Source organism: Myotis lucifugus, unplaced genomic scaffold, assembly GCF_000147115.1.
Source record: "Myotis lucifugus unplaced genomic scaffold, Myoluc2.0 scaffold_106, whole genome shotgun sequence".
NCBI classification, from domain to species: Eukaryota; Metazoa; Chordata; class Mammalia; order Chiroptera; family Vespertilionidae; genus Myotis; species Myotis lucifugus.
The window spans coordinates 686,257-697,145 of record NW_005871154.1 but is presented as its reverse complement, the minus strand read 5'-3'; the positions used below and the strand labels follow the sequence as shown (position 1 = coordinate 697,145).

At 41.5% G+C, this 10,889-nt stretch overlaps 1 protein-coding gene and 1 pseudogene across 1 annotated transcript in view; both read right to left on the bottom strand.

The window, feature by feature from the left end:
* Positions 1-895: 895 nt before the first annotated feature.
* Positions 896-10,889, bottom strand: part of LOC111826854 (PHD finger protein 10-like) — a 113,008-nt gene continuing 103,014 nt past the window's right edge. Inside the window, 4 exon segments of the mRNA XM_023757378.1 lie at positions 896-1,581; positions 2,538-2,718; positions 3,683-3,745; positions 3,747-3,799. Coding sequence (XP_023613146.1) covers positions 1,007-1,581; positions 2,538-2,718; positions 3,683-3,745; positions 3,747-3,799 — 872 coding nt within the window. The 3' untranslated portion in view covers positions 896-1,006.
* LOC102429815 lies at positions 2,829-3,638 on the bottom strand (annotated as a pseudogene).

The window sequence follows — 10,889 nt, the reverse complement described above, 5'->3', positions numbered from 1 at the left end:
AATTCCACAAAATGTGGAGAGACTTGGAAAAAGTGAAAAAGTGTAAAAAAGGGAGGAAGAAAGGTGTGCCTCTTACGCGATTGATTTTTGAAAGTTAGGGATGATGGACGAGCAGGATTCTTAGAAAGTTTTGTGTTTTAATGTACCATCTAACCTCTTTCTCAATGTCCTCAAGAGACCCTCAGTAGCCCAGCCGGTGTTGCTCAGTGGTTGAGCATCTACCTATGAACCAGGAGGTCAAGGTTCCATTCCTGGTCAGGGCACATGCCCAGATTACAGGCTTGATCCCCAGTGTAGGGCATGCAGAAGGCAGCCAATCAATGATTTTTCTCTCATTATTGATGTTTCTGTCTCCCTCTTCTTCTCCCTTCCTCTCTGAAATCAATAAAATATATATGTTTAATTTTTTATTTTTTTACATTTTATCTGATTATACTTTTTAAATTAAATTCTATATTGTTGAAAGTATTACACATGTCCCCTTTTTTCCCATTGACCTCTCCAATAAAAATTTTTTTTAAAGAAATACTCAGGCTGAACCAGTTTGGCTCAGGGATAGAACGTCGGCCTGCGGACTCAGGGGTTCCAGGTTTGATTCCGGTCAAGGGCATGTACCTTGGTTGCGGGCACATCCCCACTGGGGGGCGTGCAGGAGGCAGCTGATCGATCTCTCTCATCGATGTTTCTGGTTCTCTATCCCTCTCCCTTCTTCTCTGTAAAAAATCCATAAAATATATTTTAAAAAAAGAAAAGAAATCCTCAGTAAAATATTATGTTCTTTTTCAAAGGTTTCTGGAATTGATTTGTGTTTATTTTTAACATGACTTTGTGATAAGACTGCTTTAAGGCAGAAACAAGAAAGTTTATTTTTTTAATTTTTATTTATTTATTTATTTTGTTTTCATTTCAAAAATCTTTTATTGGCATAAAAATGAGAATTGGAAATAAGTTGGCACCAAATAATTCACTTAAATGCATATTACAGTATTGGGGTCGAGAAACTATTTTATCCCTCTTTGCTGTTTTTCCCCCTTCTGCCCACTTTCCTGGGTGTTGGGGGAGCTCTCTGACAACAGTCACAAATCCAGCGACCTGATGGGATAGCACTGAGGCCCACACAGAACCTTTGGTAGCCTCTGTCACACACATCACAGAACATCATTTCCTCTTCATGGTGGGGCTGTCCACACACAATGCAAGTTTGACATTCCATGCACTGCCATGGGTAGGTCTTAATCATAGAAACAAGCTCCATGGTCATTTCCAGGCAAGAAGGATGGCCGCTGTTCTCACGCTGGGAGCAGTGTATAAGAGGTTCAGCCTTCCCTTTCTTGTTGGACTCCTTACCCTTCAGACAAATTCCACATAGAGCACTGGGAATGACCTTTGGCGAAGTGCCCTTGTTTCTCCTCTTCTCGCCCTCGTGACCATCCTCAGCATCGTCCGAATCGCCCTCGCTGTAGAGCGCAGGCAGCTTCGGATCCAGTGGTGGCTCGTAAAGAGCCATGTTCAATGGCAAGTAGCGCAGCTCATCCGGCGAGTACCTTTTGTAATATTCCTGGAACTGTCCGGGGATGAGGGTGTTCCAATTTCTATGGAACGTATGCACAGGTGTCCCAAAGTGCCTCATTTGGATATACCAATACAGACGTCAAGGGGAACTTACTATTAATTAATATGGCCAAGCTTAACCAAAAACTAAGGAGAGAGAGAGAGACACAGGAGATAAACAATACAAGAAATCACACAGGTTTATTTACCAGCGAGCTGATGGGTTTCAGTCCTTGGCAGGCCACCCGGAGACACTCGCTGACAGAGGAGACACACGGAGGTCATCAAAATTCGCTGCGGCAAGGCCTCTAGCAGTTTGGGCTCAAGGCAGAGCAGGAAATGGCAGTTTCGCAGTTTGGCAGTTTCCAGGGGGGAGGAGATCGTCCTGTCTGTGGAGGGCAGACAAGCGTCTGAACCGCAGCAGATTTGCTCTCCTTAAATCTTTGAAGCTGGGCGTCTTCAGTGTCTCTTATCGGGTGCCATACACGGGTGCTGCCCTGTTATCTAGGTATACACTCAGGCAGAAATGTTGTGACCATGTTCAAAGCTTATTAATCACACACACATCTTATTTTTGGAGTTGTTTACAAGTTTTGGTCTAAAAATAAAATGGGGTCTACTTATGCTAACTTATGCTAACACAAAATGGAGTCTACTTTATGCTAACTAAATTTATTACTATAACAGGCTTCTTCAGTGTCTCATATCAGTGTGCTCCGGTGGCCTTCTGGGCTTATCAGGATATACACGCAGGGGGTTACAAGGTACTTATCAGGAGTTAACATGCTGGGAGTTGTTGGTCAGGAGTTACAAGTTATTTGTCAGGAGTTAACTTGCAGGGCGTTACAAGTTACTTATCAGGGTCTCACACGCACACACACAAATTAAGTTCCTCTTCTAAGTAAAGTTTAAAATTCATTCTAATAAAGAAATGAAATTTGATTATACTATCTTATACTAACTAAACTTATTACTATAACAGAGGGCCACCGGGTAGGAGCTGACCTTGATCCGCTCTGTTGGTAACACCTTGTACTTCCCTTGAGGCACCTGGATGACGTGTGTCTGTAAGTCGAAGTATGCCCTCCTCTCCTCCATGTGCTCCCGGTTCAGGCTGCTGTTGAACTTCGTGGCTTTCTTGGCGGCTTTCTTTTTTTTGGTCTGTTGCTGAAAGCCCATGTTCTTTTATTGTACCCATCTAGGTCAGTTTGGGCTAAAGGCAATTTCACTGCCTAGCTCTACAAAGAGCATCTGGGAGTTGAGGTCGCTGGCCACACTCACCGCTGGTAGAGATGCATTAAAGCTGACTTGAACTTGGTTTTTATTCCACTTGGCATTTTCCCTGGTTGACCTGCTTGGGCCATTTGTACCCCACTGAGAATTGATTGCAGCTGGCTTGGAGCACCTGTCATTTGCACCTGCTGCAATCCTGAGGCTCCTGCAAGGATTGTTCCAGTTCCTGGCTGGCCAGATCCACTGCTGCCTGAAGGTCTCCAATTAGACAGCCCTTTTCCAAAGGCAACAGCTGCCACCAAGGCATTGGTGTCTGCAGGGTTAAAGGTCTGCTTGTTTGGCCGGAGACCTCCACTCTCTGATTCTCGTTCCTCTTTGCTGATTTTCTCCAAAAGTTTTGAGCACATTTTATTGAAACTCTGGATCTGCTTCTGAGCTACATAGCACCGATGCGGGCAGCATCTGTTGTCAGTTGCTTCTCTTGCTCTTCAACCTCAGGGTCAGGCTTGGTTCTCAGATGGTCGGGGACTACCTCATGGCTGAAAACAGGTACTCGTCCTTCCGTCTGCCGCATAAGATCTTCATCACGGTCTGGGGACAACACCAGAGGGATGATGACCTGGTTACGGAACAGTGGTGTCTTTTCATGCTTCAAGACCTTGTTCAGAGTGTTCAACTGTCCAGAGAGCAAGGCAAAGCTGTCCAGGACAGAGGGCCAGGTCAACCGGTCATACTCGTTCTCTAATTTGTAAATGAAACTCCCCAGTGAATTCTTCAGATCAGCCACTTGACTCAGCAGTGCATCTAATGACGCTTCAAGCTGCTTCTCCTCCCTCTGCATAGTGGCGGCTGTGTCTGCGGCAACCACCCTTGGCGGCTTTCTTGATAAACTCCACACTTTGCTGGCTTCCACTTTCTGCCTATTCTGCTGCTGCATTTGCGAGTACTCTTTGTAGTGGTCCCGTGATGCGCTGGCGTTCTTTCTCTTGCAGAATAACTGAATACTCAGCAGCACCTCTGAGAGAAAGCTGCCCTCGAGTTCCACTTGCTGCCAGTCAGCCCAGTTTCTCCTCGTATGAGTCTAGGTCCCCAGAGACTAGCCTGGAACTGGAGTTCAGAGCAGTCGGGAGCTTGAGACTCCCGATTTGTTGGGGTCCAACCCCAACAGATCCAGGGGTCCCCAAAGGTGTGGATAGAGTCGGCGAATAAGGAATGACACGGAGACAGCATTCAGTTGATCAGCAGCCTAGCCAGGATCTCTAGCCAGGATCTCCAGCCAGGTTCTGTGTCTTATTGTCTTGTTACATCTGTATTTATACCAGTTGATTTTAATCCTATCAATTTCTATTCCAAAGGTTAGGGCGTTTCTTATCTCCATTCCAGGGAGTAAAGATTATGTAGCTTAAGGGTGATTGTTTGTAGTTAAAGTGATTAACCACCCACCTGGCATTTAGATAAGGGGTTTTATTCCCTCCCTAACTTCAGGGAAAAATCCCTACCTGGGGAAACAACCTTTCTCAGAGAGGCGACCTTGGTTAAAACACATAGCGCCAAGAAGGTGAGTAAACATATTAAGAACAGTATGCCATATACACCAGGTCCCTTGAAACATATGCTGTGCAGATGTTTCTTCCCTGCAGCAACTGTGTCAAGCAGCAAGGATGGACCGGCTTCTGGCAGATGATGTGGATTTTCGTCCCATGTTGACAATCTGTATGGTTCACTTGTTTATTAAAAAAAAAAACCAAACCACCAAAGCTACCAGGATCAACATAAGAATGTCCAAACATTTCTGCTGGGCTCTGGGACTGCGAGACGCTGGGAGGGGAGGATTCTCTGCCTCTTTCCCTTCTTAAGGGCCTTCACCGCGCCTCCCGGTCAGCTATCCAGCAACCGCCATCTTAAAACCTCGTGCCCCGCCACAAGCCCATATTTTTAATTATTAGCTGTATGGTCGGTCAGTGCAGGCCCTCTTCCAATTGCAGACTTCTGACTTCTTGTATTCTCACTTGGGGAATGTGAAGAAAGTTTAAATGTATTTCATTTACAGCCATCATCAAGTTAACTATACCCCATGTGTCAGTGTAGAGCACACAAAGAAAAGAACACGTTGGGCAAATAGAAGAAAAGTGGCCTGAATATATGGGCCTTCAATATATCAAATTAATAATAATATTAAAAGACATTTAAGAAGGTAAAGTATCTGGGAACAGATCCTAGACAGTCCTGAAGCCAAAGGTTATTTGTTAAGAAAGCCACAACTATTTTGCTTGCATACTCTATTTCATGTTAATTCCAGAGTGTCTCCTGAGATGTTTAGAAGTGCAAAGTCCTTTAAGAAGTTACCAAAAGAACAGAACACAAAATATAAACCACCAATAATTTTTTAAAAAGATAAACTGTGTCCAGAGGGAATATATAAACTCTAAAATCCTGTCTCCAGAGAGTTTAATGCTTTCATTTTTTTTCAGTGACTCACTGGAAAGCTTTCATTGGTAAAAATATACCCAAGACGGGAAAATAATCAGGGCTGTTTACCAAAGCAGATACAATGTTCAAAAACTGGACATGATAAACTGTGGAGAGTAGTCATAGCACATGGCTGCCATTTCACTGGATTTTGATGTTATTATAAGACCTACCTGTGGTTTTGTTGTTTGTTTGTTTGTGTGTGTGTGTGTTTTTTTTTTTTTTTGGGGGGGGGGATGAGCTTACTTTCATATAGGTAGAACATGCAAAAGAAATGAAAATACATGAGAACTAATAATGGCAAATATCAGTTTTTAGCACCCACTGTTTGCTAGTTATTTTATATACTCTATTGTCAAGCATCACAGTAATTATGAAGAATATGAATTACAATTCCACTGTTATAAATTAAAGAAATACAGGCAAGTTTACTTTAAATAGAGGTAAAATAATCTATGCAAGGTTACATGGGTTGATGAGACAATATCCTAATTCCATGTTAGTTTCAGGTTCAAGCTCTGGGTGTGGTCAGTGGACTCTTTATGGAGTGTCTAGCTCATCAAGACGCTTAATTATTTCCCCCTATCTCCTTCCACACACATACATTCTTAGTTGATCTAGGCTGGCTCTTCCAGAAGTCTGTTTCTCAGACTGCAATTTACTTCACTGTTTCATGTACCCCACTCCTCTCCTTCCGGGCCAGAGTTAATTGATTCAGGGGTAGGCTAAAATAATTGGAGTTCCTTCCCTGGCTTTTTGAAATTAATGACAAATGAGTAAAATTAAGAGGAATGTGTGTAGTTTACAGACCAGGAAGCAAAAGGAGCCAAACTGTAAAGGAAGAGAAAAAACATCTGTTCAGAGAAAAGTCGATGTGAGAAAGCAAGATTTCTGCCTGGGCTCTCAGAATTGTTTCTATCCCAGAACCCACTCCCAACCCATCCTATAGCTCAGCTGTATTCTTCCCAAGGGTTCCATGATATTTTCTTGTTTCATTATAATTTCTTGTTCTGTTTAGCTTAAGTTAGTTCCAGCTGTCATGCAGTACTTGCAATCCAACTGTTCTAATACCGAATATGCTACAGTTGATTTTCATCGAGAGGATAAAAAGACAAAACTTCACTAGCCTCAAAGATCAAGTTGACTGCAGTGTCTTATATCTTTCTTTACAAAGAGCTGACTAAATCTCCAACTCTGCAGGCTTCACCCACGTGCTGAGGACCAGACCTCTCTCTAGACAACAGTGATGTTAAGACACCTAGACCAGTAACTCAAGGGAGCCAGCATTAAGACCCATGCAAGCTTTGGGTAAAACACACCTGATTTTGAATCCCAGATGCTATCTTCCCAAGTGATCTGGATAAAACTCACCTTAGTTTCACTAAACCTGAGATCAGTGGTTCTCAACCTTGGCTGCACATTAGAATCACCTGGGAATCTTTTTAAAATCCTGATTATTGGGCCTCATCCTCCAGAAATTCTGTTTCTTTGTTATGGGATGGGGCCACAACATTAGTAACAAAGAAACAGAATTTCCGGAGGATGAGGCCCAGAAATCAGGACTTTAAAAAGATTCCCAGGTGATTCTAATGTGCAGCCAAGGTTGAGAACCACTGTCTTAGATGTTTAAAAATGGAGATAATATTATGTATCTCAAAGTATGGCAGTACAAATTAGAAACAGACAAATACCATGTTTGACATATAGTAGGCACTCAAAAAATGGAATTTTTTAATTACTTGCCCCAATTCTGATATTCTTAACCAAGTGACATTGATTTTCTACATAATCTTCCTTTATAACAGAGTCTTCCCTCTTTTCCTTCCTTTATTCTCTTTCTTTCTTTCTTTTCCCTGCCTCAATCATTTGTTTCCTACCTGAGACACAAACTACTAAAGATATAGCTGCTGTCTTTAATGGTTCACAGTCTAGTAAGAGGCATTTCACAGCAATACAACAGCACAGGCTGGTAGCACAGAGAGGGAAGCCCCAGTGCTAAACTGACACAAAGTAAGAATATCTAACTCAGACCGGAGGTTCAGAAGGAATTACCATACGCCCCAATTTCCCGAGTTCTCTGTGCAGAGAAAAGCTGCTCAGGAGAGCTGTTAGATCTGCTTCCATCCATTGTGAGTGAAAAATAAAATTCTTTTCTGAAAAGGGGCTAAGATTTGGAAGTTCTTGTTATAACAACTAACATTAACACATTGACTAACCTAGTTCCCAAGAACCAGAGCCGCGTCTCTGAACACAAGCCCCAGGTGATGGATACCTGCACATAGACTCAGGAACGACTTTCCTGTACAGATTCATGACTATTGTTTGTTGTAAAGGTTGATGATTCAACACATCTTGACTTCTTCCCTTTGATCCATTCCAGGCCGCTTTTCTTCTCCTTGCTCCACACCCTTCCCCCAACACGGGCCCCCAGGGTGATGTCTGATTGTATCAGCTGACTCACCTCACAGTGTCTGCCTGGTCTGCAGGTGCCCAACCGTGTTGGGAGGACAAATAGAACAAAGTTCTTGTTACAAAAAGGGCAGCTTTCATCCCACTTTCGCATGTGCTCCAAGTCTCAACTTCTATTTTTATGCTTTTCTTAATTCTCCAAGGACGCGTTGGCTATGCCCACCCCGTGACACTGCTCTGCGATGGGATTAAACAGGAAGACTCCTTCCTGGAGACTCGGAAGAATGGTGTTTGTTGTGGGCATCAGCCTCTGGGTTTCTGCTTTGGTGTTTCCCACTTCCTCTCTACCTGTATTGGCACAATATATAAAGTTAATCCTTTTCTTTACTCTTCCCATCTCCCCCCTCCACTTTCCCTTCTTTTCAACAAGCACACACTATCTCCACAATTTCTTGGGATGATATTGATGAATAAAATTACATAGGTTATAGGTATAAAATTATATAATACATCATCTGTATATGGCATTATGTGTTCATCACTCAAAGTCAATCTCTTTCCGTCACCATATATTTGATCCTCTTTCCCTTTCCTAACTTCCTCCCATCCATTTCCCTTTGGTACTCACAATACTGTTGTCTGTGTCCATGAGGTTTTGTTTCTTTTCCCTTGTGTTTCTATGTTTTTAATTTGGTTGTATTTCTATTATTTTTCCCCCTCTGGTTTTCATATATAAAGTTTTACATATGTTTCCTTTTTCCCCGATTGAGCCCTCCCCCTGCCACTCTAACCCCCGAGGGCAAGCCCCCATCGCTCCAGTGTCTGTGTCCATTGGTTATGCTAACATGCATGCATACAAGTCCTTTAGTTGATCTCTAAACCCCCTCTCCTCCCCGCCCCCCGCCATTTGTCTCTGGATCTATTTTTGTTCATCAGTGTATGTTGATCATTATATCCCACATATGAGTGAGATCATGTGATATTTATCTTTCTCTGACTGGCTTCTTTTGCTTAGCATAATGCTCTCCAGTTCCACCCATACTGTTGCAATGGTAAAAGTTACTTCTTTTTTATAGCAGTGTAGTATTCCATTGTGTAGATGTACCACAGTTTTCTAATCCACTCATCTGCCGATGGGCACTTAGGATGTTTCCAATTCTTAGCTATTGTAAATTGTGCTGCTATGAACATAGAGGTGCATATGGTATATCCTTTCTGATTGGCGTTTCTGGTTTCTTGGGATATAGTCCTAGAAGTGGAATTACTGGGTCAAATGGGAGTTCCATTTTTAATTTTTTGAGGAAACTCCATACTGTTTTCCACAGTGGCTACACCAGTCTGCATTCCTACCAGCAGTGCACGAGGGTTCCTTTTTCTCCACATCCTCACCAGCATTTGTTATTTGTTGATGATAGCCATTCTGACAGGTATGAGATGGCATCTCATTGTTGTTTTAATATGCATCTATCGGATGATTAGTGACTTTGAGCATATTTTCATATGTCTCTCGGCCTTCTGTATGTCTCCTTTTGAAAAATGTCTATTTAGGTCCTTTGCCCATTTTTTTGATTGGATTGTTTATCTTCCTTTTGCTAAGTTGTATGAGTTCTCTGTAAATTTTGGAGATTAAACCTGTTATCTAAAATACCATTGGCAAATATGTTCTCCCATACAGTGTGCTTTCTTGTTGTTTTGTTGATGGTTTCTTTTGCTGTGCAGCAGCTTTTTATTTTGATGTAGTCCCATTTGTTTATTTTCTCCTTAATCTCCATTACCCTAGGAGCTGTATTGGTAAAGATATTGTTATGACATATGTCTGATATTTTGCTGCCTGTGGAGTCTCCTAATATTTTTATGGTTTCCCATCTTACATTCAAGTCCTTTAGCCATTTTGAGTTTGTTTTTGTGTATGGTATAAGTTGGTGATATAGTTTCATTTTTTTGCATGTATCTGACCAAATTTCCCAGCACCATTTATTGAAGAGACTGTCATGACTCCACTGTATGCTCTTGCCTCCTTTGTCAAATATTAATTGAGCATAATGGCTTGGGTCGATTTCTGGGTTCTCTGTTCTATTCCATTGGTCTATATGACTATTCTTGTGCCAGTACCAGGCAGTTTTGAGAACCGTCACTTTGTAATATAGCTTGATATCTGGTATTGTGATCCCTCCAATTTTCTTCTTCCTTCTCAAGATTGCTGTGGCTATTCAGGGTCTTTTTTTTACTCCAGATGAATTTTTTGAGAGTTTTTTCTAGGTCTTTGAAATATGCCATTGGTATTTTAATGGGGAGTGCATTGAATCCATAGATTGCTTTGGATAGTATGGACATTTTAATGATGTTGAGTCTACCAACCCATGAACATGGTATGTTCTTCCATTTGTTTATGTCTTCCTTTATCTCTTTTTTCAATGTCCTGTAGTTTTCCAAGTACAGGTCTTTTACCTCCTTAGTTAAGTTTATTCCTAGGTATCTTAATTTTTTTGGTGCAATGGTAAATGGGATTGTGTTTTTAGTTTCTCCTTCTGTGAGTTCATTATTGGTGTATAAAAAAGGCCATAGACTTCTGGGTGTTAATTTTGTATCCTGCTACATTGCCGAATTCATTTATTAAGTCTAGTAGTTTTTTGATGGATTCTTTGGGGTTTTCTATGTACAGTATCACGTCATCTGCGAATAAGGACAATTTTACTTCTTCATTTTCAATTTAGATGTGTTTTATTTCTTCTGATCACTATGGCTAGCACTCCCAGTACTATTTCGATCAGGAGTGGTGAAAGTGGGCATCCCTGTCTTGTTCCTGCTCTTAAGGGAAATGCATTTAGTTTTTGCCCATTGAGTATGATGTTGACTGTAGGTTTGTCATATAAGGCTTTTATTATGTTGAGGTATGATCCCTCTATTCCCACTTTGCTGGGAGTTTTTATCAAGAAAGGGTGTTGGATTTTGTCAAATGCTTTTTCTGCATCAATTGATATGATTATGTGATTTTTGTCTCTCAATTTGTTTATGTGATATATCACTTTTATTGATTTGTGGATATTGTACCATCCTTGCATCCCCAGAATAAATCCCACTTGGTCATGGTGATCTTTCTAATGTAATGCTGGATCCCATTTGCTAGAATTTTGTTGAGGATTCCCTCTGGTTTTCTTTTTGTATATTATGTGTCTCAATTGTGGATTTTTTGTGTAGTTACTATTAGGTTTATGCAAAAGAAAATT